Source organism: Felis catus, chromosome C1 (assembly GCF_018350175.1).
Source record: "Felis catus isolate Fca126 chromosome C1, F.catus_Fca126_mat1.0, whole genome shotgun sequence".
Classification (NCBI taxonomy): Eukaryota; Metazoa; Chordata; class Mammalia; order Carnivora; family Felidae; genus Felis; species Felis catus.
Window position 1 is genome coordinate 24,706,873 of NC_058375.1, and position 27,313 is coordinate 24,734,185.

Consider the following 27,313-nt stretch of genomic DNA (forward strand, 5'->3'; position numbering starts at 1 on the left):
GCCACTGGCTTAGAAAACTCATACTTTACAACTGCGTTGTTGCCATCTTGTCTGTGGAGCTCTTCAGTGGCTCCTCAAACTGTTTTCCATGAAACCCCAGGAGAAAGCCATATAGAAGTGCCCTTGCCTCAGAAAGTAGCTCACTTTTACCTGTTTTACATGCTGGCATTCTATATCAAGTTGTGTTTGGGGAAAAGGGTCTGTGGCTTTGGAGAAAACCTTTTTTTTGAAAACCACTGACTTGAAGACTATGGAAAATCCTTCAGTCTGGTCCCAATCTACCTCTACAGCCACATCTATCTAGTCACATTCTTAGGACCCAGCCACACTGAGCGCACTTCCCTTAACATGTCTTTTTATGTTTTCATGCTTTTGTGTAAGTCATTCCCTCTGCCTGGAATGCCTCTTTCCCTTGTCTACCCAACGAATTTATTCTCCAAGGCTTGGTTCAAACACCTTGTGGAAGTTGAATGTGAACTTGGGCTAGATTGCACAGGGTCAGAATCCTCCTGTCACTTCCTGAACAAATGATTTGACTTGTCTGTCTGGTTTCTGTTTTCTCATTTTTCATACAGTGACAGTAATTTATAGCTATCTCACAGAAAGGTAAGGATTAAATGTATTAATACATGTAAAAACCTAAAAGTACATGGTAGCTATTGTTAACTCTTAGGAAATTTCCCTTCCGTGTCCCCAGGCAGGGGTAATTATACGTACTTCATTGGTACAGTGCCTTATTCCTACTACTGTTACAGTGTTTATCACTTGAAGAATATTAATGATTTCACTGATTCTATGGCTTTCACATTTTAACATTTCAGATCAGGGTGCATCTTAAAATCAAGTGTCTTTGATTTTACGCAATATGTTCCTTATATCTGGTATCCTTCCTGGACTATAAACTATTTGAGGTCAGGAACTACCCCTCTCCCCCATTTCTCATCTCATCTCTTCTGCCAGCACATAGTTCACTGCCTGGCACATGGTAAGCAGGCGTAGAAAATATTTGTTGAATGAATAGATGATGGTGATGAAAGAGGCAGAGCGTACAACTGCAAGAGTGAAGTGCACCCTTGAAAAGTAGTCAGATGCCGTAAGTGACCTTTGGCAAACAAGTCTGGGAAGCCATTTCACAAAGCAGAATTTGCTTACTAGGACCCTGATTGCTACTTTATGACAAAGCACTAGGAGACATCCATCAAGAGTATTTTTCATAGAATGATCTTTGGAAAGCTGTACCAATTAGCAAATCTGAAATCCAGCACAGTGATGAAAATCACGGGCGGGTGGGGGGCGGGGACAATTCTACAACCCTAATACTATGTCCAAAAACTCCTCCAGAGGATTTCCTGTTGATGGTACCACTGTCCCAGTTAGCCTTGTATGAAATCTTGACACCCTCTGTGACTTCTCACCCCTGCCCCCTTCATTCAGTGGCCACATTATCCTGCATTTGTTCTTGCATCCTTCCCCTTCCTTGTATTCCCACATTGGTTCCTCTTACCTATAGTAGCTTCCTGATTAGTCCCCTAGCTTCTAGGTCTCCAGCCCATTTTACACACTGCCACCCGTACTTTTTCTAAAAGTAGAGAAGCAATTATGTTACTCGCTTGATTAAATACCTTTACTGATGCAACTGAGTACTGAATGAAATCCAAACTCCCTAGTTTGGATTTCTGAGTCCTGACATGACCTGGGGCGCCTGGGTGGCTCAGTCAATTCAGTATCCAACTCTTCATTTTGGCTCAGGTCATGATCCCAGGGTTGTGGGATTGAGCCCCACGTCTGGCTCCACACTGAGTGTGGAGCTTGCTTAAGATTCTCTCTCTCTGCCCCCCTTCCCAGCTCACACACTCACTCTCTCTAATTAAAAAAAAAAAAAAAAAAAAAAAGCCCAACATGATCTGCCCCAACCTACCCTTACAGTTCAACTCACCTTTCAATTTTTCACCTGTCCTATGCAGCCAGGTTGCAGATGTTGAGTTAATATACATATTAAAATTACTCTCACCTATTTTTATTTTTTTAGTATGGCTACTAGAAAGGTTTAAATTATGTCTTGCATATTTCTTTGGGATAGCACTGGTCTAGATCTTGCCTATATTTTAATACCTAGCTCAAATAACACCGCTTCTTCCATGGAGTGTTGTCTGATTTAATGGATGACTAAAAGTAATTTCATTATCCTATAGCACTCTTACCTGTACCTCTCTTCAATCACATGCTGCTCTTTCCCCTGGATTACAATTATTAATGTAATGTCTGAGTACAACTTAAGGATACATTTTATGCCAAAAAAATAAAAAGATCCTCTTTCACTAGACTGAACCAATTAAAAATGTGCAGTGGGGGAGGGGATTGCTTTCATAATACAAACTACAGAAAGCTTGACAAAATTTTGAGTGAAGTGAATACAGCCATTTTCAACAGAGGATATGTTCCTTGAAGGATGTATCAGAATCTCTGGAACTTTTTAAGCTTATCCAAAGGAACATGTATTTCAAAAGATGAAAATACTGCTCTGGAAGGAACCACTGCATTGTGGTCCCCTCATAGTGGGCAGCAGCCCTTCAGTCAGCATTTAACTGATGTCCTCTGAGCCCGAGTGGCAGAAAAAAGTAAAGCAATGCTCCCTTCCTTCTGAAAGCTCACAGTCCGTGGGAGAGAGACAAAATTGTGTTTTTACTTTGTATTTATATCCCACCCTGTTCTATAAAGGGATTAGAACTGGCTCACACTTAATCAGAAGTAACCGGAATACGAGTGAAATGGTAATAATGCACAAAGAAGGAAAATGAGGAATAGAGCTTCATAGATTTCATCCCAGTTTTTGCTTTGTTTTGTTTTAAGTAATCTCTATGCCCAACACGGGGCTCAAACTCATGACCTCGAGATCAAGAGTCACACGCTCTACTGAACCAAGCCAGCCAGGCGCCCCTCGTCCCAGTTTTAAAACTGGGAAGCTCCAAGGCAGAGATCAGCTAGGTGGGACTTGAGGGTGAATGTGCAGGGAGGGAGAGAATGAAAATCCCACCTCGCCTCATCCCCCTCTTGCTCCCCGCACCCAAGCATGATTCACCAAGAATTGGAAAACTGTGCCGTGGAAAGTGCACAGAAACATTCACGATTGGCCAGGCCGGGATTCATAAACCACCAGCTCGCTGAGCCTGGTTCCTTATCTATGAAAGTGAGAACCCTTGATTTGGAGGCTTAACGAGAGGACTGGGTGACGGTCGGTGTCAGGGCGCCGCCTACATTCTCAGCCCGGAGTGCGGGCCTAACCTGGTGGGATGAAGAGTGGAGTAAAGGAGCGGCCGCCCCGAGGAGTAAGCGGGTCCTCCTGCATGTAGGAGGGCCTCCTTCAAAGTGGCCGCGAGACCTGTGACTCCGGTCACCTTTTCCTGCCCCAGGCTAACTGTCCGTGCCCAGGGGGCCTACCCTGTACTGCTGCACCTCCTCATCTCGTTTCTGCCTCACGAGCAAGATCTGGTCCTCCAGGTTCCTGTTCTGCAGCTGGAGCTGCCGGGCCTCTGCTTGCAGGGGTCTCAGAGCCTCCTTCATCCCCTGGATCTCGGCCTGGGTTTTCTGCAGCGCTTTGGCGGCAGCTTCTTTCCTCTCCAGGAGCCGCAGCAGCTGAGGCTCATACTCTTCCTCCAGGCCTTGGCGGCTCTCTGCCATGAGGTTCTCAAACTGGGCAGAGAGCCGCCGGCTCTCCTGGAGAAAGTGCCCGTCCCTCTGGCTGGGAGGTGCTTCTAGTTGTTGCCGTAACTGCTCCTTCTGCTTCTGATAGGCGTCCCGGAGCTGGGCCAGTTCCTCCGAGAGCTGGGCTGCCCGTGTGGTCAGCGCTTCCCGGAGATCGGCAAACTGGGCCACGTCCTGCCGGCGGCACTCGAGCTGGTATTGGCAGGCCACGCATTCCTTCGTCACCTTGAACAGCTTCTGCTTGACCAGCCGGATCTCCTCCCTCAGCCCGTCCCTCTCCAGCTCTGCTTGGGCGTGCAGTTTGTAGGCGGCCAGGATGTCCTGATGGACCTGCTGCACCTCCTGCAGGGCTGGTTCCCGGAGCAACACCAGCTCGTGGATGAGCTGATCCCTCTCCTCTTCCAGCTGGGCCACAGCTTGGACACATTGCTGGAAACGCTCCTCTAGCAATTCCAGGTCCTCTATGCTCAGGCTGTCTGTGCTGGGACCAGGCCCGGCTTGGAGGCTCTCCTCAGGGCTGGGTTTCTCCTCGCTCGTGACCGTCTCTCCCCCGGAACTGGTCTGCTCTGGGCTTGTGGTCTTTTCTGGCTGCGTGGGCTCGTCCACATATAGTATCTCCTCTGGCTTCATAGGCTCGTCCATCTCCAGGGCCTCCCCTGGTTGCCTGGTCTCCTCGATATACAGTGCCTCCTCAGGCTTCTCCGTCTCTTCCACGAAGAGTGTCTCATCGAGGTCACCTGTGTCCCCCAGGTAGAGAATGTCCTCTAAGTTCAAGGTCCCCTCCAAAGACAGAGTAACTTCTGGGTTCAAAGTCCCCACCTCACTCGGGGATTCAGAGTTCTCTTCGAGAGAAGAACTGGCTTCCGTTCTTGTTTCTCTGCAAGAGAAATGACTTAAAGTCAGAGGGCAGCCACAATCCCGGGATGGTTCCTGACGGGAGCCATTGGGCTTTTTTCGGCCGCTCACATCTCAGAGGGCACTTGTCTGCTCCTTCCCCCTCCGTCAGCCTACCCCCATACACCCATGGCTCAGATCCCCTGACAACATCCCCATGACGTCAGCGTCTAGCCTCTGCTTACATACCTTTAAGGCCAGGAAGCTCACATCGTTCCACTGTCATAAGAAAATTCTAGTGTTGAAGTAAAACCTTCTCTGCAATTTTTTACCTGGACTTGGTTCCTCTTTCTGGAATCAGACAGATCTAACTACTTTCCCATGCCAAGTTCTTTAAACACCTAAAGAAAACTAACATCTTTCGATTATTCCATGCATGCCAAAGTGTCCAGTGCCCTCCTCGTTTGGGTCACTTCTTTCTGACTCGGCTCCAAACTGTCACTGTCCCTTGGGGGTGGGTATTGGAAACAGTATCCAGGTATGTTCTGAGCTCTGGACACTATGTTTCTATTGATAAGGCCAATATTGCCGATAGAGGGCAGCTCAATCATTCTGGCAAATGCTGAGTTTGACTAAAAGCCTTTAAGACTGTCTCACACTGAGTACTTTTATTTTCCTAACTTTTTTAATGTTTACTTATTTTTGAGAGAGACAGAGCACGAACAGGGGAAGAGCAGAGAAGGAGTGAGACACAGAGTCCAAAGCAGGCTCCAGGCTCTGAGCTGGCAGCACAGAGCCCGATGTGGGGCTCGAACTCACTGCGAGATCATGACCTGAGCTGACGTCAGATGCTTAACCGACTGAGCTACTCAGGCGCCCGTCAGACTGAGTGCTTTTAAACCACATCTCTTGTTCCTGTAAAAACATTCATCTTGTTAGAATTGGCCCATCCTCTGGCCTGTCAAAGGCTCTTGAATTCAGATTCTGTGATTCTGACAGAGAAGTTCCTTAACCCGGCTGCCGGTTGCCTGCTAATTTAACCAGCTTCTGTTAAGGAATATTCTCCTGCTTCTCTGGCCTTCAAATGGCTTTGGTCCTTCCTGTTTCAATTCATCTTACCTACCTTGGATCTCTGGGCAATTAATTCTTTGAAAATATAAAATACCACGGAAATAATAACAATAAATTACACTTAAAAAGGTCCTAATATCTGAATCTAATATCATTCAGGCTCAGTTCTGAATGATTTACGTATACCAATTCATTTAATCCTCATAACATTTTTATGAGGTAAGTCATACTTATTATCCCCATTTTACAGATCAGGAAACTGAGGTGAAAAGAGATTAAGTAATTTGCTCAAGGAAACTCCTACTCCATGAGCACCAGTTATAAAACAAGTTAAATGTGAGTGTAGCTTACGAGAAACTTATTTTAGACAGAAAGCATAAATGAAAAGCCCCATGTATCAGTGAAGTCATCTGTCTTGAAAAGGCCTACTTGAGGGGCTCCTGGGTGGCGCAGTCGGTTAAGCGTCCGACTTCAGCCAGGTCCAGGTCACGATCTCGCGGTCCGTGAGTTCGAGCCCCGCGTCGGGCTCTGGGCTGATGGCTCAGAGCCTGGAGCCTGTTTCCGATTCTGTGTCTCCCTCTCTCTCTGCCCCTCCCCTGTTCATGCTCTGTGTCTCTCTCTCTGTCCCAAAAATAAATAAATGTTGAAAAAAAAAATTTTTAAAAAAAGGCCTACTTGTGTCCAGGTTTTAAGCTCTAGATCTCACCTCCAAGTTCCCACTACAGATTACTTTTATTCTCAATCGTTGTGTACTCACTCTATCTTCCTCTCTAGCACCCCAGGGGTCCCTGGCTCCCCATTCTGTGTCTCATGGTGGCCCTCTGGAAACCACAAGTGTGGCTTCACCAGGCCCCAGACATCACTGGCTTCATGCAACCCAAGCACCTGCACCGAAATCTAAAAGCTTGAAGGCAGCCTCAACCATCACCCTGTCTGTTCCCATCACTTTACCACAAAGACTGATCTGTCTCACCTGGTGTCACCTAGCACCTCAAACTCAACTGCCCCCAAATTATCCTTCTCCCTGGGCTTACTATACCTGTATTCTCCAGCTCAGAGAAGCACATCCCCATACAGCAGGTTGATGAGGCAAATAATCTACCCCCCCCCTTCTTTTTTTTAATTTAAATTTTAGTTAACATACAGTGCACTATTGGTTTCTGGAGTAGAACTCAGTGATTCATCACTTACCTACAACAGCCAGTGCTCATCACAACAAGCGCCCTCCTTAATACCCATCACCCATCTGGCCCATCCCCCCTCCCTCCATCAGCCCATAGTTTGTCCTCTATCATTAAGAGTCTCTTATGATCTGTTCCCTCTCTTTTCATTCCCTGCCTCCCATATGTTCATCTGTTTTGTTTCTTAAATTCCACACGAGTGAAATCATATGGTATTTGTCTTTCTCTGATGGACTTATTTCATTTAGCGTAATACATTCTAGCTCCATCCATGTCACTGCAAATGGCAAGATCTCATTCTTTTTGAAGGCTGAGTAATATTCCATTGCATATATATACCACATCTTCTTCACCCATTCATCAGTTGATGGACATCTGGGCTCTCTCCATCGTTTGGCTACTGTTGATAATGCTGCTATAAACATTGGGGTGCATGTACCCCTCTGAATCTTTGTACAATAAACATGTACCCCTTTGAATCTACATTTTGTCCCCTTTGGGTAAATACCTAACAGTGCAATTGCTGCATCGTAGGGTAGTTCTATTTTTGAGGCAAATAATCTTTAAACAGCTCTTTTCCTCCCCCGCATAGCCAACTCACTGAGAACTGACCTATCTCAGAAAGTCTCCAGTCTCCACCTCCTCCTCATCCCCTTGCCAGGGCCCTACTCCAAGTCATCGCATACCTGCACTCATGTGCCAGCCTTGTAACGGGCATTCTTCCTTCTCATGCCAGCCTATTGCCTACAGTGCCACAGCTCACTAGAACATAACCGTGTCGCATCACTTCATGCACAAACAGCCAGCTGCTTAGCATAGACTCAAAGCCCTTAAAGATGTGGCCCCAACATACCTTTCCAGGCTCATCTCACACTACCCGCCCCCGCCCACCCAGAGCATGTGTTAACACTTTTACACCTCCTACTCCTAGCCCACTACGTCTAAAGAATCCAGCTCAGAAAATACAGCTCCTTGTACACCATCTGATGAGAGACCAATCCTGCACCACCTGGAAAGGTAGAGCTCGTAGCACCAGAAAGGATGCACCTGCTCAGCCGGCCAGACCCACCTTGATCCTCAACACAGCCCCTGCTTTCCCAGCAGACGGCCCTCACAGGCTCCTGCTGAGTTCTCCACCCTGGAATGACGTAACTGTGTTCAAGGCAGTATTCCAAGTATTTTACATGAATACTCATGTATATGATGCTCATCTGTTACCCCCATTTTGTAGATGAGGAAACCAAAGCACTGACTAAAGAACTCACTCAAGGTTCCACAAGTTGTAAGTGGTTAGAGGCTGGAGAAGATGGCATCTGGCTCCAAAGCTGGACGGTGCTCCTTTTATCGCTCTGTTCCCAGAACAGGCATGAGTTCTAAAACAGGTACAAAGCTACAGCAGGTCCAACAGAGCTTGGCACATAGCATTCAAAATATACTTATTTAGAGGTGCCTGGGTTGGTGAAGCCCCAGTCGGTTAGGCATCCGACTTTGGCTCAGGTCATGACCTCACGGTTCCTGAGTTCGAGCCCCACGTCGGGCTCTGTGCTGCCAGCTCAGAGCCTGGAGCCTGCTTCAGATTCTGTGTCTCCCTCTCTCTCTGCCCCTTCCCTACTCTCTTTCTCTCTGTAAAAATAAATAAACTTAAAAAAGGGGGGGAGGTGCCTGGGTGGCTCAGTTGGTTAAGCATCTGACTTCAGCTCAGGTCATGATCTCAGTTTGTGGGTTTGAGCCCCGCACTGGGCTCTGCGCTGACCGCTAGGAGCCTGCAGCCTGCTTCGGATTCTGGGTCTCCCTCTCTCTCTCTGCCCCTTCCCGGCTCACACTCTGTCTCTCTCTCTCTCTCAAAAATAAACATTAAAATTTTTTAATTATATAAAGTTAAAATATACATATACTTGTTTATCTACTCGTCAATTTCTATTCGTCTTTCAAGCCCCACTCATCTCCCCTGTGAAGCATTTCGCAGACAAACCCATTATTGCGTTCTCAAGGCACTTTGTGTGCAGCTCCTCTTTGCACTTAGTGCTATTACAGCAGTGAGCGTGTCCGTGTCCCCTGAGAGTCCATTTCCTAAGGACAAGTACAGTTCTCATTCTCTGTGTATCCCAGGGTGGGGCTCTGGCTCTGTAGAAGGAAGGCAGGCAAGAAACCGACTCAGATCCAAGGAGGAAACTTTGCCCAAAGTCAAGTGGCAAAGCTGGAAGTAGAACCCCGGCCACCTGACTCCCAGGCAGCGCCCTTATCACACACTGTTGTTGCCTCTGTTGCCCCCCACAGCGCCAGGCCTCTGCTCGGTGCTGCCCTCACACAGCTGCCTCTCTTTAAGGGGCTGAGGAAAATAGGGTATGGGAGGTCGAGGGGCAAGGGAGCCGGCTCAGCTGGGGCCCCTGACCTCAGGCTTCCTTGGACTCCAAGCAGCCTCCCTCTGCCACTCTGACACTGGCCCTAGAGGACTCCAGCAGCTCCCACTCTGCACATCAAGGCTGTGGCAAGGAGTGTCTGTGACATGCTGCAGGCATGCGTTGGTGTGTGTCTGACTCTGTGTATCTGTATATGCATTTGGCAGCACAGGTGACTGTATGTGCAAAACTGTACTCAGCTTTGTGCTGTGTGTGACAGTGAGGGGTGTGGGGTGTGTGTGTTTGCACCTTCACCTCTTCGGGGCTATGGTCTGACCTGGGGCAGAAATACTCCCTACTGGCCCCAAATCCCTGAGCCACAGCCCTTTCCCCGTCACCAGTGGTAAGCTGACAGAGTGGATGGTTGGGGGCGGGCCTTCTCTCCGGGGGGGGGGGGGGGGGGCAAAGACCAAGGCCCTACTAAGACCCTCCCCACCCCCCATTCCAGGCCTCAGACCGGAGAGAGCAAGCTGCCCGAACAGGCTCTTAACTCCAAGCTGGCAGCTGCCCAACCTTGCACCAAGTCCCTTCCACACAGCGAATTCAGCAACTGGAGGCCTCCATCTCCAGTCGCATTTGGGGTGAGGAATGAAAGAAAGCTAGTAGCGTCCTTGGCCACTCTGGCCCAGTGGCATCTGCCGGTGGATGCCCACCAGTCTGAGAGGGTTAATCGTCACCCAGCCCCGGAGGCGAGGGGAGGGGGGCGCTATAAAAAGCCACAGACAAACGGAGGTGCCGGGACCCCGGGCCTCCCCCATCTCCTTTGGCCGGTGGCTCCGCCCAGTGCCCGCGCCGCACCCCGGCTGGCCCACCACCCCCAGCCAGGCGAAAGGTGATCGCGGGGGGCTCGTCCAGCGCCCCCTCCCCCCAGCGCGGCGACTCGGGCCCTGCGCGGTCCTACCTCGCGGCCTGGGTGGCGCCGTCCCCCTCGAGCCGGGGCTCCGGGCTGGCCATGGCTGCGCGACCCCGGGCTGGGCGGCCGCGTTATTAATAGCCGGCCCCGCCGGCCGCTCGCTCCGCGCCCGCGCCCGCCGCACTGGCAGCTGCCGCCGACACCGGATCCCGCCCGCCCCGGGCCGGGCGCGCCCACTTGGCCCCAGCTCCCGCCCGCGGGAGGAGGGAGCGGGCCGCGCGGCCGGGGGCGGAGGTGGGGGGTGGCCGATCGGCGTCTCCCCAACCCGCGGGCCCTGAGATCTTCCCGAACCTTCTTTCTCTCCACTCATTCCTTCCAAGGGTCCCAGCTGCGGGGGGGGGGGGGGGGGGGGGGGGGGCAGGGGAGGAGGGCGGCTCTGCAGCCCCAGAAGAGCACTTCCCCTGCCTGGGGTCGGGGCAGAGGATTGAGGTGGGGGGACTGAGAGGGACCCGGCACCCCAGCGCGCGCAGCTCGGCGTCTTGCGAGCCCCACCTGCGCAGGGGGAGGGGGAGGGGAGGCCTGAGCGCGGTGCCCCGCAGCTGTCCCGAAGGGCTGGGGGAGGAGGGGTCACGGCCACACCCGGTGCGTTTGGGGATAGTCGGGAGCCTGTTGCCGGGGGCTAGGGAAGGGCGGTGGGAGGACTGCGTGGGAGGGGCTTAAGCCTATAAGGTCGAGTCCACATTTAACACCGATGTCCACCCCCCCCGCTGCGGGGTTTCCTGGGGGTCCCTCCGCTTGCTCCACCTGTCACCCCGACCCAGCCGCTCCTCTGTCCACTCCGAGGCGTGCCCCCTCCCCCCAAGGCCTTAGCCCGTTAGAGTCAGGGTCAAATTTCAACACTGAAGTCTTTCTCCCTAAGCCAGAAGCTGCCGGCCCCTTCCCAGACCTGGGCCTCCGGCATTCTCCCTTCCGATGCCTTTTTTCCACTTAATCTGTCTGAGGAGGTCTTTGACTCAACCGCACAAGAATGCTGTGTACTGTAAAGAGCGAGGGGCTGGATGTGTGTTTAATCAGAGAGGCCTTGAGTGTGGGGCGGGGGTGGGGCAATGGTGCCGCGGTGTTGAATGCGTGTGGGTTGTGTGTTGCGATCAACGTGCCCACTGCAGGCGGTGTGAACACCACGTGGTTGTGTATGTGGAGGGGGAGATGGTGGGATTGTGTGCCCGTGTGTGACTCTGTGACGACTGTGGGGTACATGTCTGTGTGGGGGCATAGGGTTGGGGGCTTGTATAATCTTGGGGCGCGGGGTAGAGAGTGGTTGTTAGGGGTGGGGATCTGCGGTTGTGGACTGTTGTGACTGTGTTGTGGGGCACGTGTATGGGCCTGCGAGTGATTGTGTGCCCTTGAGGGACTAGGGCTGATGCGTGTTAGTATGCGAGTGGGTGCTCACAGGGCCATGCCTGGCGTGTCCTCTGTGTGTGACCCGGGGCCTGCCGACAGGTTCACTAATCTGTGTATCTGAGGGTGCCGCCTGTGGCTGTGTATTTATATCTCTCTGTCTAATGCAAGGGGGTGAGAGATTAACACCCAAGGTAGCCAAATACACCCTTGTAAGGCATGCATTAGAAAAAGCCGGGTTTTAAGGAGGCGGCTGGTCATTTTCTGACTTACCCCTAAAATATTCCAGAGGAGGAGGTTGGCAAAGCCTCAGCTGCTGGTCATTTGACAGCTGCTGCCACTCAGAGAGGAGCTGAGGGAGCCAGGGTGAGGCCTGCGGCAGCACTATTTGCTGTAGGTGCTAGGCAACAGGCAGCAAGGGTGGCCTTAAGAAGGGCTATCCCTTCCCCTCCAACACCCCCCCCCCCGCCCCGCCCAGCCCAGGAGCTGGCCCTGGGCTGTCCCCAAAGCCGAATCCCTCACCCTTTCTAACCTTCCCTAAAGCCTTCCTTAGGCTGCAACCCCAAATCTCTCAGGGTCCCAGAAGCACTTCCACCTGCATACCTTAGTTTATGCTGTTCCCACTTGTCTTGTGGAACGCCCTTCACATCCCAGCTTCTACTCTTCTTTGGGTCTCTGCTTACATGCCATCTCCTCAGAAAACCCTTCCCTGATGTCCCCGCCCCCCAGCATAAATGTCTATCAAGTTACTATTTATCCCACTGCCTTATTTTCTGTACAGCACGGATTACATCTGAAATAATGTTGTTTCTTTTCCATTCCTTCCTTTTCCGCTTTCCCCACTAGAATGGAAGCCCCATGAGAGCAGGGACTTTGCATTGTCTTGTCCCCTGCTGTGTCCCCAAGACCCAGCACAGGGCCTGGTACATAACAGGATCTCAAAAAAAAAAAAAAAAAAAAAGCCTCTGCTGCTCACCACCAAGAAGCCCCTGTGTACTTAGGGAAACAGACATTCACATGTGCTCAGATTGCATATACTAAGGCTGAGAGAGGTATGTGAGGACACAAGACTCAGTTCACTTGGCATACGGCGGCATTCGGCCTGTGCGAGGGCCTGTGTCAGGGCAAATGGCCTAATTTGGCCCAGGCCCCTGCCTGCAAAGAGCTCACAGTGTAGAGGATGCAAGAACTGTTGTCTGGGGAGACAAACCCATGCAGAGAATAATGCCGACTCAGTGCTATGCACTGAAAACCAGGGAAGCCAGGGATGGGACAGATGAACTCCAGGAGCAGGACAACCTCACAAACAGAGTAACCTGGACCTGGAAGGAGGAGAAAGGGTGCTGATGTCCGGCACAGGCTTCTTTGAAAGACAGGCATAGCCACTCTGTTTCTCAGCCCCTCTACAAAGCCAAGTCCAGAAAGAGCAGAGAAGGCCCTGGGTTGGTTGCTCTTTGCCTAACCGCCACCCTCCATGCCTCTCTGCTCTGGGGCTGACTCTGGCAGACAGTCTTACCTGGCCCCCTTGCCTTACAGTTTCAGGTGGAGTTTGGCTAATAGGAGACACTGACAGTGTCTAAGATCAGTGCGAAGGAGGGGAGTTAGACTGAGATATTTCTAACATCCACCTCCCCCTGTGATTTTGCTAGTTACTGTGTTCCTCCACAGAGAGCCACAGCTCCTGTGCGGCAGCCTGCACCCATGGGTACAACTCGCTCACCAGGTTCATTAACAAGGTTCTCTCCTCTTGTCTGTCAGGTCCTTGGCGGGTGGTTGGTGGGGGGGGGTGGATACCATCCCTCAGTTGTGAGCCCCAGGGTGCTTCACCATTCCTGCCCACACCTCTGTGAATAGTTCCTTCATTAAACACTCTTCCATTTGAAGCTTTGTGTTCCCTTTCTCCTGCTGAGACCCCTAAGGTAAGAACTAAACCGGGGCACCTGGGTGGCTCACCAGGTTAAGCATCTGACTTCAGTTCAGGTCATGATCTTGCCTCACAAGAGTTCAAGCCTCGCATAGGGCTCTGTACTAACGGCTCAGAGCCTGGAGCCTGCTTCAGATTCTGTGTCTCCCTCTCTCTCTCTCTCTCTCTGCCCCTCCCCCCGCTCATGCTCTGTCTTGCCCTCAAAAATAAACATTAAAAAATTTAAAAAAAGAAAGAAAGAAAGAAAGAAAGAAAGAAAGAAACCGAAGGAAGATGAGCCCTTCCTTGGCAGAGAATTCAGGAAGCCCTTCTTTCTAAATTCCCAACCAAAACCAGAATCAGAAAAGTTGTAAACTGATCAAAATTCCATCCTAGGTGAACAGTGACCTCCTGGCCACCACCCTGGGCAGGAGCCCAACCCAAGAGGTCCCTCTTAGCTCACCTTACTCAGGCTTATGCCGGTGGTTACCTTGGCCAAGAGGACGGGGCAGCGAGGGGGCTGAGAGTGGAGGAAGGGGAGGAGGCATTACTGGCAGGGGGAGGAGCTTGGAAGTAGAGAGCGGCACCGGGGGGCCGCAGAGGGGGCGGAGTCTTGGCAGCAGCCTCCGCCACACTCCAGAACGTGCCTCTGCGACCTTGGGAAGCCAACCTCGCTGAACCTCAGTTCTCTGTCCGTGAAATGATCAGTTAATATCCTCTTCACAGGATTGTTGTGAAAAGCAATCAAATGTGAGGTTCACCACACGAGCGGGTGGAGTGAACTTGCTCCAAAAGCTGAGAGTAGCACATTCCCCATTATTACTGGTGCAGGTAGAGGCCATTCTGCTGAGTTTCTGTGTGCCAAGAGCTCCCATCTAGAGGTGGGAGGAGGATAGGAAGAGCCCACTGCTTCAAGGGAGCCCAGGGACAAGTCCAAGCCTAAAACCTGCTTCTGCAATTAGTCACGGTGGGACCTTAGGAAAGGCACTCTACCTCACAGATTGTTTTCGTCTCTGTAAAACCAGGTAATATTTTTTACCTGATGTGTTTGCTGTGAAGATGAATTGAGAACACAAAAAGCATTTAGTCTGGTACTGGATGCATTCTAAGTGTCCAAGAAATATTAACTATTATTTAAAAAACTCGCCTTTGGGGCGCCTGGGTGGCTCAGTCAGTTGAGCGTCCGACTTTGGCTCAGGTCATGATCTCGCGGTCCGTGGGTTCGAGCCCCGCGTCAGGCTCTGTGCTGACAGCTCAGAGCCTGAAGCCTTTTCAGATTCTGTGTCTCCCTCTTTCTCTGACCCTCCCCTGTTCTTGCTCTCTCTCTGTCTTAAAAAACTCGCCTTTCTCCCTCTTACTCTCCCCAAAACTACAACCAAGGACTGACTTACTGCAGTATGTCATTCATTCATTGATTTATTCCTTTATTCATTCATTCATTCATTCATTCATTTCAACATTTATTAAGCCAGACAATGTTCTAGATCCTAGGAACATAGAGACAAGGAAGTCATTAAAGCAAAACAATATTGGGGCACCTGCGCGGCTCAGTCGGTTGAGTGTCCGACTTCGGCTCAGGTCATGATCTTGCGGTCTGTGAGTTCAAGCCCCTCATCAGGCTCTGTGCTGACAGCTCAGAGTCTGGAGCCTGCTTCGGATTCTGTGTCTCCCTCTCTCTTTGCCCCTCCCCCGCTCATGCTCTAGCTCTCTCTCAGTCAAAACTAAATAAAACATTAAAAAAATTTTTTTAAATAATAAAGCAAAACAATATCTTTCTTTTTTTTTAAGTTTATTTATTTATTTTGAGAGAGAGAGAGGAAAAAGTAGGAGGGGCAGAGAGAAAGGGAGAGAGAGAGAATTCCAAGCAAGCTCTGCACCATCAGCACAGAGCCTGATGTGGGGCTTGAACTCACAAACCATGAGACCATTACCTGAGCCGAAACCAAGAGTCAGACGCTTAACCGACTGAGCTACCCAGGCACCCCTCTATATTTCTTTGTTGTTGCATCCCTTAGCCCCCTAGGTTTTCAGTAAATAATGGCCAAATGAGTAAATTATATTAGTTGTTTTCCTGAGCACCTACTACAGGCCAGGTGCTAAGCTAAACATTTTATCTCCATTATTGCAAAGGATCTCAAAATGACAGCCCCAAACAGAAGGCCTGTAATTAAGCTCATTTACTAATGGTAAATCTGAGGCTCAGATAGGTTAGCAACTTAGTTGACTCAAGTCACACAGGCAGAAAAAGGTGGCAGTCCAATTCCGTGTACTGCCTCAATTAATGACTTGAATGACTTTTTATCATCATCATGGTCACTATGCGTGACCTCCTGAGGCTGATCTTAAGTCCAGTGAGTGTCCAGTGGCCTTTTCCTCTTCATACTTACCCAGGAGGAGCCCAGGTGTGGCACAGACTTGGATTCAAATCCAGTTCTGCATCCCTGGTTGTTATAACTTCTCCAAATCTCAGCTTCCACTGCTGGGAAATGAGGTTGAGTGGGTGTGCCACAAGCAAATGGAGAGGAAATGCCTAGCACCTTGCCCAGTACACAAGAGTCGCTTGGTAAATGTTGTCGTCTTTATTTCCTCCTTCCTGCCTGCGCGGGAGCTGCTGTCTGGGGGGTCTTCGGTCTGGTGCTGAGTGCCCCCGGGGGACCTGCGCTTAAGGGTCGGGTTCTTGCGGCGATTCCGAGCGCTGCCTCCAGGGGGTGCCACCACACCGACCCCGGGTCTCTGGGGTGGCTGTTCCCACAGCGGCCGCGCCGGGTCGCCTGGGCCCGGAGCTTTGGGGGATGAGGGCGCGCGGGTGGCAGGGAGGTCCGAACCCAGCTGAATCAAAATGTTTTTGGCATCAAGGTCGTAAGTAACAAAAAACAACAATAATAGTAATAGCACCAGATCCACTGGTAACTAGTGGTTACCGATTTAAGAGGCGTTTTTTGCGTGCTGGAGGCTGTGGGACTCCAGGGAACAAGCCAGGTTTAGACTCAGACCAGGTTCCAATCCAGCCCGCTCTCTCTCACCCTGTGCTCTGCAACCTTGGGCCTCTCTGCGCCTGCTTCCTCAGCTTCCAAAAGGGAAAATATAATAATATAGTTCTTGGGAGGGATAAATGAACTTCTGGAGAGCCCACTGAGAGCAGCTTGGGCAAGTGCATTTACTGTAATCCTTACCTCTTCCCTGTGAAGGAGCTATTGTTACACTCCCTTTACAAACTGAGGGTCCACGGGGAGGAGAGGGGCTTTTACCAGGCTCCCTTGGCCTCCCTGGTGCACTCTCTCTCCCTCTTCCCCCCCCCCCGCCCCCCGCTCTCTCTCTCTCTCCTTCTCTCCTCGCACAGCCCAGAGACCAGTCCAGGAGCTCATCCCTAAACCCACCACCCAGCAGCATCTCCTCTCCTTGGAGTTGCCCCTTCCCCTCAAACCCCCAGGCTCCTCTGGACACTGTCCTTCCATCCCCAGGTGCAGATTCTGGCCAGAAAATGTCCCCTGGCTATTCCCACTACACCCCACCCCAACCCTCCAACTGAAGCTACGGCCCTCCTCTTGCCTGCCTAGCTCTTCTAAGACTCAAAAACCCATCCAGTCCTCTCTTCCAAGAAATCTTTCCTGGGTTCTCTCCCCCCAGGTCAGCACCCTTTGCATATGCTGTTCCCTCTACCTGCAAGCCCTTTCCCCAGCCCTAATGCCTGTGACTCAGGGCACAGTTTAAATATCCCACCTTCTAGGAAGTCCCCCTCCCCTATGTTGCTGCTGCCCCCTGTACTTCCTCTAAACAGGTCACAGCATAAAAGAATTGCTTGTTTAAATGTTCCGTCTACCCCCATTACATAGTGATGCCCTGAAAGCAGGAAACACCAAGGTTCAGCAGGAACCCTGTCGGGGTCTCCATGGTACGACAAGGCCTAGCCCAGTGTCGGAACACAGTGCACGCTCAGTAAATGCATGTCCAGGGAATGAGTGATTCGGCCCAGCTGGGTCCACTCACTGAGCCTCCTCAGCAGCCTCAGCTCAGAGGTATGTGCACAGTCACGGCAACAGAAGCACATACTCAGAGGCAACAGTCACACACAGAGTCACATGCACGCACAGTCACAAAGAATCGTACGCAAGAGACATATGCACAAAGCTGAATTCGTCTATTGCTCATTTCTGCTTTTCTGTGTTTACGTACCTTTGTATCCTACGTACGTGTTCACTTTCTTCTTTTGTGACTTGAGGTCCCTGAGAACAATGTCGTGTCTCCTTGACCAGCCTGGTAGCCTGCCCCCATCAGACTGGGAATCCCAAGGGAAGTGTTATATCTCCCCAACTAGTCTGGGGCGCTGGGCCAGGGAGTCTCTTCCCCACCAGCCTGAGAGCTCTTGGAATAGTCTGTCTCCCACGGCCAACTGGGAATCCTTGGGGCAAGGGCAGAATCTCCCCCACTAACGAGGCTTGGAGACCCAAAGACAGAATGGGATCTGATTAACCTGCAGGAGGAGAGCTGAGCTGGATCTCCCCTATCAGACTGGTGACTCCCAGGAGCGTGGCTGACTCTCCCTGACCCCTCTCCACCCCTGCCACCTGCCCACCAGCCAGGCCTTCCTCCCACCAGGGTACAATGATTAGGGCTGGGTGGGGCTGCTGGGGCTTTGGAAGCAGCGGCAAACCTAACAGCAGACCACACTGCACATCAGCAGGATCAGTGAGGCTCCAGCGGGGAGTGAGAGGGCTTGGGTCAGTTGTCCTGGTAATCCCGTCAGAAGTCTTCCATTCACTCCCCAAACCTGTCCAGAGTCCCTGGGCTTGGCCCTGGCACATGCTGCCTCTATTATGTTCCTTAATTCCCTTGCCAATCCACTCTTGGGAGACCATCACCCCATTTATATTACAGCTAGGAAACTGAGGCTCAGGCAGCAAGTGACTTGCCCTAAGTCACATAGCTGGGAAGTAGCAAAGCTGGGCTTCCCCCTTGCACAGGCGGCCTCGTGTCCAGGTTTGAGGAACACCGGGGAGATCTATTTGACAGGAAGCAGTGACTTTCCGTGCGTGCCTCACGTGGCCAGGTTTCTGGCTTGGACCGTGGTACCGGCTGTGGAGACAAACAGCGACTAAGGACCAGAGGACGGGAATGCCAGCTAGGGAGACTGGGAACACCGAGGAGGGGCAGGATCCACAGGCAGCCAGCCAGGGCAGGCAGGAGGAAGGCCTGGAGCCCAGTCTTCCTGGTCCCGGTGCCCAGCACGAGCATCCCCTCCCCACTGGGCTCCTGGCACTGGAGTCCAGGATTCAAGTCCTGTTCACCATCTGACCCCCCTCTGAGGGTCTCACTTTCCGCATCTGAGAATCAGGGCAGAGACCGGATGGGGTCAGCGCTTGGGATTCCCGCTCCATTAAGCCTTTCTTGGCCAGGGTGCAGCCCGGGCGCAGGTGAGCGAGTTGCCACATCAGCAGGGCAAGCCCCGCCCCGTCCCCTCCCCCAGTTCCGGAGGGAGGCCCGGGAGGCCCCAGAGGACGGTGGGAAGTGGGTGGGGAGAGAGGGCTGAGCCCAGTTAGCTGCAGATTGGGGGAATGGCTGGAGAGGTGGGTGAGGGAGGCTCCGCGTGAGTCTACCCGACGGTACTAGCCTGTGTGTATCTGTGAGGATGTCTGAATGTTCCAGAGTGTACAGGAGCAGGTACACAATAGGTGCGTGCCTTTGACTCAAGTGTACACGCTGGTGTGCAAGAATGTGTGAAGGGTGTGCACGTCTTTGCGGCTGCCATTGTGCCTGTGGGAGTGGCCCTGGGTGTGCAGGAGTGAGTATGATTGTGTCTGAGTGTGTCCCTTTCGGTGTCTGTGTGAGTGCACCTGGGGGTCCGAGTGCGTGCGCCTGTGCGTTTGCCCTTCTGTCTGTGGATGTTGTGTGCAGGAGCGTGCGTGAATATGTCTGAATGTGTGCGTGTGTGTGGATATACTTGTGGATATACTTTTACACTTGAGTGTAAAAGGCATGTGGATGCGTTGGTGAATGTCTCTTGTGTGTGTCTTTGTGTCTGTGGGTGACTGTGGATGTCCCTGAGTGTACAGGAGTGTGTGGACCTGTTTGAGTGTTTCCAGAGTGCCTTTGTGTGACCACGTGGACAAATGTGTGTGTGACTGTGTGTCGCTAGCAGAGTCCTCTGGGATAGGTGTGAGCCTTTGCGTCCACATCTAGCAGACCCCTCCAGCTGACCCCTGACCCATGGAAGCACAGAGCCTGCCCAACCTTCAGAACAGCCCAGTCCCCCGCCCCCCACTTCCTGGTGACTCACCTCCCTGCTATCCTTGCCCCCGCCACAGGCCTCCTGCCTTCAAGGGCAGTCCCCCTCTTGCCCAGTTTGCTCTCCTCCCACTCAAAGGGAGTCTCAGTCCTTTCTTCCAGGCAGGCTTCTGCGACCAGACAAGGGGGACCTAGTTCTAGCCACGCATGTTCTAGTGATCTTTCACTTGACATGAGAACAGGCTCAAAGCACTGCAGTGACCTGCTGGAGGTCACATAGTGGGCACATGTGTTTAATCCCATGATTCCTAAAGCTCAGGGTGGGGCCCCCGGCCTCCTCCAGCCCCACTGATGGCCCCAGCCCAGGGCCCTGGACCTGGGAAGGAGAAAGGGAACTGACATTCAGGGAACCCTCCAGCCACTTGCTTGGCCCTTCCCATGCTGTCATATTGGTCACTCCCGTCTTGCTCAGAGAGAGAGGCGAGACAGCTTGTCCGGGGTCACACAGTTAGGAAGCAGCTGAGCTAGGATTTGAACCCAGATCTCTCGAGCTCTCTAGCTCCAGAGCTCATGTTACTGGGTGGGGGCGCCAACCAGGCTGACTGGCCACTAGTCCTCGCAAGAAAGGCAGAAAGATGATGAGATATGGGTAGAAATGAGGAAAGGTGGCTCGAGACAGTTCCTATGCAGCATCACACCCACCGAGAGCTGAGGTGACACAGTCTCATGTGAGTCCCAACAACAGCCTGATAGGACTTCCTGTTCTAACCAGAGTCCAGCTCCCTGCCTGGGGCCTCTTCCCCTGGACTGAGGCACCGGATTGACAGAAAATGTGACAGAAAATGTGACTAAGTGGGCCCAGACTTGAGCAGCCTCCCCACTGGCTGGTCACAAGTGTTTGAAATGCCACAATGCCTCTGACCTTTGTCCCCCAGAGGCTTCTCTTCTAGATCAAAACCCCAGGCTCTAGGAGAGGTGGCTAGAGCCCCCAACCCAGCCTGAGGGAGTCTGGTTGGAGCTTGGGGTCCCAGATGGATGGAAGTCCTGGGGCCAGAAGGAGCGTGAAGGTTGGGGAGGCTGGAGCGGCCTCTTGTCATCCACTATCTCCTTTCATTCTCCCAACAGCCCCTGGGGCAGCAGGCACCACTCCCATTTCTGATGAGGAAGCAGGCGCTCCGAGAGACACCTATGTGGTGAAAGCGGGACTCGAATCTCCTCTGTGGACTGAAGTCCAGGGCTCTTGCTACCAGATGTGGCTCCTCTGGATCGCAGGGCTGGCTTGGCCGGGAGGAGGCCAGAGAGGCAGGGATGTGAGAGACGATGCTCCTTTGGCTCCTCTGGATGACAAGCACCAGAGAAATGCTTAGGCAAGTGCTTGAGGAGACAGCTCAATGGCAAGGCTATTTGGGGAATTGAGGAGGACAGGGCGGGTGCCCCTCATGTCCCCGCTTCACAGTGTCCCCACGGGTGTTCAGGAAGCAGAACAGGTCCACTGACCCGGACACCTGGTCTTTGCCTTGGCTGCAGGTGCCCGATACTCCCACATTTGACACCGTTGGTCACAGAGGCTCCATCGTCCAGGGCCTCCACTGATGTTCTTCCTGCCTCATGTCATTGCTGTGCTTGTTCCTGAGCTCCTGATGAAACGATCCCGTTCCCAGCCTTCTTTCCCTCACTCCCCAAATCAGTGAGTCTGATTCCTGGAGGGCAGTTTCAGCCAGACCACTTCAGGGGCCACTGGCCGCCTCTGGTCCACTTAACTGGCAGGGCAGTTAGGTCACTTGGTTCAGCGTATGATGACCTAAGAGACCCTCAGAGAGGACTATGGGCAAGGCAGGCCCTTAGAGCATAAACAACTCCCTTCCTTTTTTTTTTATGTTTATTTATTTTTGAGAGAGAGAGACAGAGTGTGAGCAGGGGAGGGGCAGAGAAAGGGGGAGGGAGACACAGAATCGGAAGCAGACTCCCGGCTCTGAGCTGTCAGCACAAACCCTGATGCGGAGCTCGAACTCACGAGCTGTGAGATCATGACCGGAGCCAAAGTCGGACGCTTAACCGACTGAGTCACCCAGGTGCCCCATAAACAACTCCCTTAAATCTAGATCCTGGGTTCAGCTGCTTGCATGAAGCTGGGGACAGTGCCTTTTCACTTCTTTCCCCCTAGTGCCCAACACGGGGCTGGCAGTGTTGAGCTGCGGTGACTCAGTTGATGGACAAGTGAATGAGGTCAGCCAAGGAGCCTTGGGGCTCTGCTGAAGGCTGTGGCTGTGCGGTGGGGCCTGTGAATCCCGTGTCCTTGTCCAGGGTCGTCCTTATCTCCAGAATCAATCAACCTCCCTGCTGCTGCACCTATGGGCTTGGGTCTCTCTCACATGGGTCTGCTCCTCTGTGTCCCGGACACATTTGGAACACCTGGTGGCCACCCCTGCCACCCCAGACTCTCTCTGCCCGCAGGCCTGTCTGTGTATCCCTGATCCTGGAACTCAAAGCCTCTCTCCCTTGTTCCTTGCTGCCTGGCTGTCCTCCTGTTTCCGGCCTCCATGGGTGGCCCTGCCTGACCTTGTCCTGGCCTGAGGGGCGGGGTAGGGGAATGGGAGGGGTGTGCACAGTGCAGCTCTTGTTCAGGGGATCAGGGAGGGACCAATGCCTGCTCTTGTGTTCCAGTCCCTGGCTTGGGTCCTGGCCAGCCAAAGGGTGAACTAACTGCCTCTCTGCCTGCAGCATCATCTCAGCATTCGTTCTGCTGGTGGAGCAGGCCCAGAGCCGCTATGGAAGCTGACGGAGAAGGCCCTTAGCTGGGCTCTCCTTCCGGGCTGTTACTGATCCCTTTGCCTCTAGCTCCTCCATCTCACGACCTGCTCCCTGGATCATGAAGACAGGATGTGGCTGGTTTGGCTATGGCCAGGGACCACGTGGGCATGACACAGGTCCCAGGGCTGCACTTTCAGTGTCCCATCTGGGAAATGGAGGTTGACAAATAAGGTTAGGTTAGGGAGATAGGGAATCAGTGAGGGGGTGGGGCCCAGTGAGAGGGTGGGGGCCAGTGAGATGATGGGGGTTCAGTGAGAGGACAGCAGTTCAGTGAGGGCTTGAGGTAAAAGAAATGGGTACATAAGGCTCTAGGGAAATTAACTCAATGATCCCTTCTTAACGTGGCTCAGGCCCCCGAGCCTACCCTGGGGTCTATAGTCAGCATGACTGTGAGGGACATGGCTGGGCATCTTGGTGCCAGGCACTCCTCCGAACAGTTGGAGGGAAGCTGGAGACCTGTGTCTGCCAGGAAGGGACCCAGACAGGCAACACCACAGTCCTGAGCACCAGACTGTGAGGCCTTAGGGGCTAGGAAGCCAGGGCTGGGAGTGAGTCCCTGGGCAGCCAGCCAGAGAGAGGCAAGGAATGGCCTGGGGCCACGGAGGGCAAGGGAGACCTTCCTGGGAGCTTCCTCCTACCTCTGGGATTCTGTAGGCTGGAAGCAACTTCTAGGAAGGCATTTGGAATCCTGGGATGGCCCTATCCCGGGATCTCGAGGACTGCTCCTTCTTGCCCCTCAGGTTACAGCCCTTGGCAAGCTTCCAGAACTGGGAGGGGAAGAAAAGGATGAGCACTGGGACCACATAGCAGATTCCTGAGACTTCTCAGGAAACTCCTTCCCTTCTGCCCCCTCCCCAACACCCTCCTCATCCCTGAGTCACCATCGCTTTTACAGAGGCCCTCCCCCTTGACTGAGTCAGCCCCTATCCCTAGAGAGTCCCTAGCTCTTTCTGGGTCTCTGTCCCCTTACTGAGTTCAGGTCCTCCTCACATAGCTGTCATACCAGAAATAAAGCCAGTTTTAAATCTTTCACATGAGTGTTTCAGGCACTGTCATTTCTTTCTCACCAGCAAGGAGGGCTGGATTACCCCTGGGCCCATCCATTCAGGTTCTATTGTCTAAAAACCTGAAGGGGCTGCTAAAGGATCATTTAATATATACATATTTTTTTATGTTTATTTTTGAGAGAGACAGAGAGACATAGCACAAGCAGGGGAGGGGCTGGGGCAGAGAGAGAGGGAGACACAGAGTCCAAAGCAGGCTCCAGGCTCTGATCAACACAGAGCCTGACGCGGGGCCTGAGCTGGTGAACGGTGAGATCATGACCTGAGCTGTTAAGTCTGACACTTAACCAGCTGAGCCACCCAGGTGCCCCAGGATCTTACAATATTCAAATGTCCAAGCCTGGGCTGGTGAGGAATGGCTATTTTGCATACTTCCTTTTTAGTGCGGAAAAACTCAAAACTCTCCTCCCTCTCCTGCTCGGAGTCTGACTTGAGGAGAATCCTAGCTGGGCTCTAAGCAGAAGGTACAACAATGCAGAATGTTACATGGGAGCTATTTGGGTACTAGACCTCCAGGCCTGGGGTGGGAGAAGAGGCCAGGATTTTCTCCCCGTTCCCCAGAGGAAGCCAGGAGTTAGAACAGGGAGTAGAACCAGAAGAGGAAATGTTCTTGGAATGTTAAAAACTGAAGTGATTTTTTTTTTTTTTTAAGTAGGTTTCACGCCCAGTGTGGGGCTTGAACTCACAGCCTTGAGATCAAGACCTAAGGTAAGACCAAGAGTCGAATGCTTAACCGACTGAGCCACCCAGGTGCCCCCAAACTGAAGTGATTCTTAGGGATTTCTTGGACCCTACACCATGGCTACACAGGATCTGCAGATTACCACCCCCTTCTGTGTCCATGGCAGACATGATTAGTTGAGCATGGCACTCATTTGAGCAGCAGTTAGCATGTGCAATTAAATTCGTCTTCCCTTGGGGTGCCTGGGTGGCTCAGTAATAAATAAACATCTAATAAATGAATGAATGAGTGAATGAAAAAACAAACAAACAAACAAACAAACAAGTAAATAAATTTGTCTTCTCTGAGTAGTTCAACCCTTTCCTTTCCAGATAGGGAAATTGAGGCCCAGAGAGGATGCAGGAAATGTAGATTATATCCATCCCGACGCTACCTGCCCATCCTAGAAGCACATGGGTCAGTCCCCTGGGAGGGTGAGGGACTAAAAGGTCGCTCTGGGTGGAATTGCAGGTGACTTTTATCAATGACTTTGTGCTTTTCTGCATTTCCCAGATTCTCTTTGAGCATGAATTCATTTTGTAATCAGAAGTCTCTTAATAATAATACTAGTTTGAGGCATCTGGGTGGCTCAGTCGGTTAAGTGTCTGACTTCGGCCTAGGTCATGATCTCTCTGGTCTGGAGTTTGAGCCCTGCGTCGGGGCTCTGTGCTGACAGCTCAGACCCTGGAGCCTGTTTCAGATTCTGCATGTGTGTGTGTCTCTCTCTGCCCATCCTCTGTTCGCACTCCGTCGTCTCTCTCAAAAATAAATATAATTTTTTTTTTAATTTTTAATGTTTATTTTTGAGAGCGCGGGAGAGACAGAGAATGAGCAGGGGAGGGGCAGAGAGGGGGGAGGCACAGAATCCAAAGCAGGCTCCAGGCTGTGAGCTGTCGGCACAGAGCCCGATGCGGGGCTCGAACTCAGGAACCGCGAGGTCATGACCTGAGCTGAAATCTGACGCCCAAGCAACTGAGCCACCCAGGTACCCCAATATAAAAAAATTTTAATAAAAAAAATAATAGCCTTTTTCCCCTAAACACCATGTGGTTCCTGCCTTAGGCATTATCTAAGTCAATCCTGACAATCACCCTGGGAAGGAGGTAGTATTATTGCTGTTATTCCCATTTTAAAGAGGAAGGAACAGGGGCGCCTGGGTGGCTCAGTCGGTAAGCATCTGACTTCAGTGCAGGTCATGATCTCACGGTTCGTGAGTTCGAGCCCCATATCATTGGGCTCTGTGCTGACAGCTCAGAGCCTGGAGCCTGCTTCGGATTCTGTGTCTCCCTCTCTCTCTGCTCCTCCCTCACTCACACTCTGTCTCTCTCTCAAAAACATTAAAAAAAAAAAAAAAGAGGAGGAAGGAACCAAGACTTAGGGAGGTCCAAAAATTTGCCCCAAAGTCACATAACTAGTGGCACAGCTGTGACTCTAGCCACAGTAAACACAATTAAATCAATTAAAAGTTAATATCAGGGATGGTCTGGGTCTATGGAAGAGTGCTGATTTCCATGTTCTTCTGAATAATAGAAGTGGGAAGCCCCATTAGGGGGAAATGACTTGCCCAAGGTCACACTAAATGTGCTGTGAAAAAGCAGCCTGCACCCCAGAGAAGGTTTCTGAGCAGCCTGGGAGGTGTGCAGAGGCCTGGCATGATTCTCCCACCTCTCCCCAGGACCCAGACACCTCTCTGCTCAGGACAATGGGGACACTGTGCCCTTGCAGAATGAAGGATAGCAGGGTACCACCTCCTGCCAAGGCTCCTGCTATTCCTCTCGGCATGAAGCGAGGAGAGAAGGAAAGACACAGAAGATTGAGGTAGGGGTGGCTCAGAGCTGAGCCAACAACAGCCAAGGACAGAGCCGGGCGTGGGGAAGAAAGGAAGGTCTTCCCTCCACTGGGACTTTGGGAAAGGGCCATTTTATTTGCTTGATTTTAAGTTAAAAACAATTTTTTTTGGAATCTCTACACCCAACGTGGGGCTCGAACTCACAACCCAAAGATAGAGATTTGCACACACGTCTGACATAGCCAGCCAGGCACCCTTGGGAAGGGGCCATTTTAGCAGGAGCATGGGCTGAGTGCCTCCTCCAGCCTAGCTTTTGCAATGATCACCCACTAGTGTGCCGGAACCCCTGGGCATCTTTTTTCACTATCTCCAAACACCACCCCCTTCTGTGTGCCCAGAGCATGGGAAGGGGACACCGCTAGACCAGCTCTCCAAATCTGTGTGGCCCTGCCCAAGCCACTTTGTTTCTGAATCTTCTTACCTGTGAAACACAGATGACAAACCCTACTTTTCAGGGCTGTTCTGAGCAGAAGAGGTGGTCACAGAAGTAAAGGATCCAGAGTGAGTAAAGCAGCCCAGCAAATTCTGGTCATTAGTAGAGCAGGGGCTCTCCTCTCCCAGCCCGCCCCTCCCAGCAGGTAACGTGAGGAGAGCTTGTGGGAGGGAGGGGGAGGGAGGAGCCTCTTCCTTCCTACCCCTTCCAGCTGGGTATCAAGATCTGAGACCAGATGTGTGGCCAGTGACTCAGCCCTTTCCTGCCTGGAAACTCCTCCCTGCCTGCCTCACCGGGCTGGGCCAGGGAGGGTGAGACAGCAGATTGGAGGTCGGGGTGGCTGGTCCTGAGCAAACTCAGGGGAGCAGTGGGGGCAGAGTGGAGGAGGGAGACAGAAGGAGGAATGAGGATAGCATGGCCAAGCCATGCTGGGGAGGGCATGGGGGTGGGTGGGACGATGTTGAGGAAGAAGTTGAGAGTGCCCTTGAGTAGAGAGTGGCTGGCTCAGCCTGAAATGCTCATCTGCTCACCCCCTCCTCCTTCCACCTGCTCACAACCCTTCCCCAATATTTCCAAGCCAGCCCCAACCCATTTGCCCTACCCTCCTATCCACATACCCACAGGGTGCTCCCTTCCTTCCCTGTTCTCTCTTCCTCTTCCCAGCCAGCCACCTCCACTTCCTCACCTCCCACTCAGCAGGTCCTTTTACTGACTCCTCGAAGCACGTGGAAGCAGCAATCTGGAAGGTTGTCTCTTAGTTGCCAAATCTTGCACCCAGCCCAGCCTGATCTCTCAGCAACAGTAGGCACGGCTGGGGCCCTTCTTGGAGCTCTTTTCTTAGCCTGAGACACCACCCTGCTGGTTTCCCTATC

At 52.2% G+C, this 27,313-nt stretch overlaps 1 protein-coding gene and 1 long non-coding RNA gene across 3 annotated transcripts in view; both read right to left on the reverse strand.

The window, feature by feature from the left end:
• The window catches only part of SYNC (syncoilin, intermediate filament protein), a 16,559-nt gene extending 6,240 nt beyond the window's left edge, over positions 1–10,319 (reverse strand). The window contains exons 1-2 of one of the 2 annotated variants that reach the window (XM_023258422.2): positions 10,089–10,319; positions 3,439–4,579 (exon numbers count right to left, since the gene is read on the reverse strand). In XM_023258422.2, coding sequence (XP_023114190.1) covers positions 3,439–4,579; positions 10,089–10,141 — 1,194 coding nt within the window. In that variant the 5' untranslated portion in view covers positions 10,142–10,319. The remainder of the gene's footprint in view (positions 1–3,438; positions 4,580–10,088) is intronic. The other variant, XM_023258421.2, reaches the window with a different exon arrangement.
• Positions 10,320–21,527: 11,208 nt separating this feature from the next.
• LOC123379554 lies at positions 21,528–26,964 on the reverse strand. Its single transcript, XR_006584136.1, has 3 exons — positions 26,430–26,964; positions 23,013–23,141; positions 21,528–22,519 (listed from the first exon to the last, which is right to left on the reverse strand). It is a non-coding gene; the product is annotated as an uncharacterized LOC123379554 (long non-coding RNA).
• Between the last annotated feature and the right edge of the window lie 349 nt (positions 26,965–27,313).